The sequence below is a fragment of the Taudactylus pleione genome, unplaced genomic scaffold (assembly GCF_031769625.1).
Source record: "Taudactylus pleione unplaced genomic scaffold, aTauple2 ptg001151l, whole genome shotgun sequence".
Taxonomy (NCBI): Eukaryota; Metazoa; Chordata; class Amphibia; order Anura; family Myobatrachidae; genus Taudactylus; species Taudactylus pleione.
Genome location: NW_028285552.1, coordinates 1,049,638 through 1,055,637, shown reverse-complemented (window position 1 = coordinate 1,055,637; position 6,000 = coordinate 1,049,638). Strand labels below are relative to the sequence as shown.

General features: G+C 43.6%; 1 protein-coding gene across 2 annotated transcripts in view; it reads right to left on the bottom strand.

The window, feature by feature from the left end:
* Positions 1–1,079: 1,079 nt before the first annotated feature.
* LOC148453440 (dihydropyrimidinase-related protein 3) overlaps positions 1,080–6,000 on the bottom strand; it is a 247,719-nt gene continuing 242,798 nt past the window's right edge. For both annotated transcript variants that reach the window (XM_088462132.1, XM_088462133.1), the window contains exons 12-14: positions 4,995–5,174; positions 2,130–2,292; positions 1,080–1,595 (exon numbers count right to left, since the gene is read on the bottom strand). In XM_088462132.1, the coding sequence (XP_088318258.1) occupies positions 1,504–1,595; positions 2,130–2,292; positions 4,995–5,174 (435 nt within the window). In that variant the 3' untranslated portion in view covers positions 1,080–1,503. The remainder of the gene's footprint in view (positions 1,596–2,129; positions 2,293–4,994; positions 5,175–6,000) is intronic.

Genomic DNA, 6,000 nt, shown 5'->3' with positions numbered 1-6,000 from the left:
CTAAGGTATGCAATAACACGTGTGCAGTGCTATTTTTCAGCAGGAACTCAGTTCCTGAACCTCTCTTTAACTATGACGTAAAAATAATGGAGGGCTCAGATGAGCCGGGAGTGGCTTAAACCAGAAAGCTGGCTTGGGTGGTGATCACATGCACTTCAGTTAACCTATTAGACAGCTAGGGGTGTGGTTTTGGCAGAGTTTACTTAAGTCCTGGCTTGCAGGCTTTAGGCCTCTTTCCGGAAAAAAAAAATTCTGCCCACCCTTCCCTAGTGCCTTGTTTGTTAGCTATTGTTTTGGAATGAAAGTACGGTTTATCATCAGCCCGGGTGCAGTTGATGCATTGAGTGCACTCACCTTCTAGTAATTGTGGAGAAATACTGTACCACCTTTACAGGGGCAGTATGGCCATTTTCAGATGGGATTGGGAAAGTCGAAGGTTTGTGCTTAGTATCCTAGTGATTGGTTTTTGCATCCACTGGGCAAATACCGCCCGTAATACATTGGTTGTTTAGTTCGCATTTTTGGGCTGCACTGTTTAGGGTCCGTCCTTTATTGCCACCATACAATCTCTTTAATTTCTTTAAATAGCTGACCTTTTTAATTCCATTTTACTGTCTCCCTGTTTATTTCTTAGATAAGTTTGGTTATGTATGATGAGCACACACCCAGACACGCCTCAGCCGTTACTAGGTTTATGACCTGAGCCAAAATGTATTTTCCATAAGATTAAAATAAAACTTAAGGCCCTTCTGAGTGCCTTATTTCCTGAACCTAATTTTCCCGAAAAATAGCCCTGCATGTATGTCTTACTACAGAAGTTGCCAAACTCCACCATTTCAGTCCAGGTTTTAAGGATATCCATGCTTGGAGCATAGGTGACTTAATTAGTACCTCAGTCAATTTGATTTAACCATCAGGACTCAAACATGGCTATCCTTAAAACCTGGACTGTAATGGCAGAGTTCAGGAACCCCTGCCTTGCTACATACCACATCTTGCATAGTATTCCTTCAACCACGGAATGTCTACAAGCCTCTGAATCATGTGACCCTGAAAAGACAGATACAGAACGCAGACAATTTGTGGGACCTCCATTTTATTGCAGTTCTTGTATAAAAACAGAAAAGCTTGTTAACAGAAGATCCAAAACGTTTCACAACTAATGAATTTGTCCAACAGATATGTGTTCAATGCCTCATTTAAAAAAAAAATTAAAAAAACCCCATAAAAACCACAGGAGAATGTAACCTTACCAGACACCCTCTTACCCCTGAAATCAACTGAACTGCATGCACTGGCTGGAAAGTAAGGCTATGTCATCATGGAGAAATAAAACAGCAACACTTTTAAAGCTAGGTAGCAAAAAGCATTTGTAAAACATAAGGCCTGAATTTTAATAATAAATCCTTAGCTTGAACTGGTTTGAATTACAATTTTTTTGGGAACCTCTCTGAAATACCAATTATACCAATTTGGTTTTCCCACTCTGCTCTTCCTGGATGTTTAACTGAGAGATGTTATATTAGAGCGTCCACCAGGGGGCGCTACGATTCTCCTGCTGGCGGAACGGACACCGCTCTCATCTCCCTGATTTCCTGTGAATAAAAATATCAGTGTATTAGGCATCCAGGAGTTCTCTGGATTATAATAGTGTGTTGCCAACATCTGTAAATCATATACCAAAACTTAGTTTATGATGTTGCAGGAACTGGAATAACAACAACACTGTAACAAAACTAATAGTTCTAGTTTAAACTATATAGCAAATGACATCATTAAAAACAGGTGATCAAGATGTGGCATAGGAGCCCTTAAGACTGGTTTCATCTAGTGCAGTGGTGTCAAATTCGGGCCCTCCAGCTGCTGTGGGACTACATATACCAACATGCCCTGCCACAGTTTTAGCATGCCCTAATAGCAAAACTCTGGCAGTGCATGCTGGTATGTGTAGTTCCACTGCAGCTCAAGGGCCCGAGTTTGACACCACTGACCTAGTGTGGAAACATACGAGGGATGTCAAGTCACCTTCAATGTGTATAATAGAAAATCATTGAGCACAAGTTTTAATTGCAAATACCCCTATTCACAGTTCTTTTCTAACTGTTCTATAAAAGCAAAGATACACTTACCGCCTAGACTGAATGCAGAGTGGTGCAAGTTTCGGACTGGCGCAGTCTGCCTGGTTGGAGAACCCTTAGCAGAGCCTGCAGGAGTGCCAGCTTTAGGAGTTGATGACAAGTCAAAGACTGGTCCATCATACATACCCCGGGGCACGGCATGTAACTCTGCAATCTGTTTACAGGAAACACAATGAAAAGATTTGAAAGACAGAATGTAGTTTTTGACATAGCAGTTGCATTTGGTTCTAGATGCAGTAACGTTGAAATATAAATCAATGCCCAACTCAGTCAGTGCAGCCTCTGTAGTGTTGGGAATGAAAACAAATTGTGTGAGGCCAGTGTAGGAAAGACTCTTGAGAAGCCTAGAAAGGCATGAGGGCGAAGAGATGGGACACTAAAAAAGTAATAGCTGGATGCTTAAATAATTATGGAAGGTACTAGCGACGAGAGAGATTACAGATATTAGATTAGGCTGGGAAGAAGGGGTTAGGTACGGGATCCCGGCGGTCAGGGCACTTGTCGGTCAGCATCCTAATCCTTGCCCTCTCCCTAACTCGCCGTTAGTGGTGCCTAAATCTAACCCTCCCCCTAACCCCAGTACTTACTGTAGATGCAGCAAGGAGTTGTCTGTTTCCTACAAAGGAATGCAGTCTGGATTCCGACGGTCTAAATGCTGACCATCGGCATCCCGACTGTCTAATTCCGACAAGGGTCTAATGACAGGTGGGGGGGGTTTAGGTTAGGGACCCCCTTGGGAGGGTTAGGGGCAGGCTAGGGGAAGGGGGGGGTTAGGGTTAGGCAGCCCTAAGGGGGGGAAGAGGGGGGGGCTTAGGTTAGTTTATACTTACCTTTACCGCAGTCGGGATCTTCACTGGTGCCAGTGTCAATGACAAATGCAGGATTTCTAGAGGGGGGCTTACAAATCCTTGATTTTAGAGGGAGTGTGGCCAGTCCATGAAGAGGGTACAATTAGCACTTACTATGCGTCATACAACGTGTAGTGTGTGTAATAATTCCAGCATATATAGGACCAGCGATCACAGTAAGCCATTAGCTGCGGCAGTAGGGCCATCCTGCCTGAGCTGAATGTTGTTATTTCAGATGTGGGCATCATTCCAGAGCGCAAGAGCAGGTCTGGGAATTTGCAGGAGCAGTAGAAAAACCTATCCCTTCCCTGGACATATATGTACATACTGGTTTCCTTATGCACTGGATAGTGTATTATTACACAGTATTAATAATTAACCCTATTGATGGTCTATAGCAGCGCACCCCTAACAGTGCATGTTTTGCAGATCTCCCAAAAGATCCACAGGTGGTGCTAATTATTTCATTTGTGATACTGAGAAGAACATGCAGCCAGGGGCATTTCTAGAGTGGAGGGGGCCCGTGTGCAGTCCCCTCCTCTCTGTCCGGCAGCGCACTGAGATGTGCGCGGCCAGCGCCGGAGTCATAGACTCTGGGCACTAGAGTGCGCCCAGAGTCTATAGAATATGCACAGGTCACCGGGAAAATGGCCACGGCGGCCATTCTCCCTGTACTGCGCAAACAACGGGAAAATTGCCGCGGCGGGCATTATCCAGTCGTTTTTACAGTGCCGGAACTCGCGGCGAGGTGGGACTCCGGAGAGGTAAGTAATACTGTGATTGCAGGGTGTGGGGGCAGGGCCCCCCTGGACCCAGGGGCCCATGTGCCCTGCACCCATTATAGTTACGCCCCTGCTTGCAGCACTAGTAAAATTGTATTATATTACCATTTCCATTGTGGTCACAGTCCCGCGTTTGCCTATGTGTGTACGACTCTGCAACTCTGTCCATCTCTGAATAAGGCCCTCATTGTATTATGTGACAACAGCAAGGGGTGTTTCTAGATTTGTACTTTTTACATTTGATTTCAGGGAGTAAAAGGAAAGTGCAGGGAGTACACACATTAGCATGTAAGGTTTTTAACCTGCGCTAGACCAGTAATTGGAACTGAAAACTATGCAGTACAAAACCTGCAAAACTGGGCTTTCAGGTACATGGCCCAGAGCAGCAAGGGGTATAAACAATTCTCAATAGCTTGGATTACAGTAAGCCCTGCTACTTACTTTTATTACATTCGTAACCTGTTTCTCTAATATAGAAAAAAAAGTGGCCCTGGATTTAATAAATGAAAGTAAATCTGTCCAGATATGAATTACACATAGTCATAACGGCACTGCAGCTAGTGCACATATCTGCTGCAGTTTTTAATATGCAGCGGTGTATAAAGCTATATGCAGTTTAACCACATGGCATGTATCAGTCCTGTGAGAATTTGTGTGCCCGAGGGCATGGTCGGACTGGCTAACCAGGGAAATTGACAGTGGGCCCCTTCCTGTGCAGCCTGTCTACAGTGATAGAGCAGGACCGACAGACGGCCTCTCCTCCAGTCCTGCACTCCTGAAGAGCTATGGTAATGAAGAGTATAGGATCCAAAGGCCCCTCTGTCCGTAACGCAGGTGTCCTAGGGCGAGCTCAGGGAGGACAGAAACCTCCCATGGAGCAGAAGGGCAAATTTTTGCTACTACCACCAAGATCTGCAAGTTTGTCGGGAAGTGACTTATGCCACGTTTTCTATGCTTGTTTGTAATTATGTAAATGGGTGCTAGCTACTGCTATATAATTGTGCATTTAAATAACCAACTATGCATTATTCATGGAGCAAAGGGGTTTTTTTTTTCTCTTTTTATTGTATGTATTAAATAGTTTATTAATCTTTTAATCCTGGTGCGTCTTATTTTTTTATTTTATTAGGTTTTACTGTTTAGTGCCGGTATACAGCTAATATTATTGCCACCATTAGATCTATAGTCCGTCACTTCCCTTTCTCCAATTCTAATTTCAGTCTTACCTTAGTCCGGGCTTTGATTCGCTTGTACACGTAGTCAGAGAAAGGAGTACAGGAGATAAAGCGGCCGGTTCCCTGGGTCACATGAAGGGTACCATCCTCCATCATGATTTTTCCTTGGCAGATAACCACAAGTGGTGCCCCCTGTAGCTCCATGCCCTCAAAGATATTATACTCTGCAGCCTAGAACAGACAACACAAATGACCACGTCATTAGGCCACTGCTGCCCAAAATAAGGCGTCAGCTCATTTCTAATGACCTAACCAAGGAAAAAGTAATGCAACAAATTACTAAAGATCCAAATAAAGTGACTGACATTTTCATACGTAGATAAAAACTTCACAATACACAAATAATGTACATAATCTTCTATGCAGCAACAAGCAGTTACTATGATCATTTCCAGCAATTAATCTGAAGTTCACCCAGGTTGTACTGTACAAATCCATATATTTCCACTGCAAGCAGCCTACATACTCTACCTGCCGCTGTCACCCAGGATTCATTTTCTGAACTAGTAAAATTAAAGTTTTTGGCTTTAAATGAAAGAACTTTACCATAAAAAGTAGAAAATTACATAATTCTAAATAAAGAAGAACATAATTGAGTATGTAATCACGGGGGAAATGGCGCCCTTTTCCCAGACATTTGCGCATGGGAATATGGCACAGTGCGAGTTTACCCCTGCATGCGCCAACGAGAGAGGGGAAGGCCTGCACGGAGACTGCACCTGGGCCCCCTTCTCCCTTGGGGCAAAGATAAGGAATCCATGTGCATCTAAGCAGGAACCATTCCATGATACAGTCCAGAAACACTTGTTGCTAGACAAGAGGAGCACCGCTATGTTATTTGCAAAGCATGGATGAATAAGCAGGACTATAAAAGGTCCCAGAACTATAAATTCATTCACTTCATTCTTTCAGATCTAGGATGGGTAAGATGAATAGACCTGTCACTGAAAAGGCATAAAACTATTTTTACTGCATCCATTTGGTTTTATTTTATTCT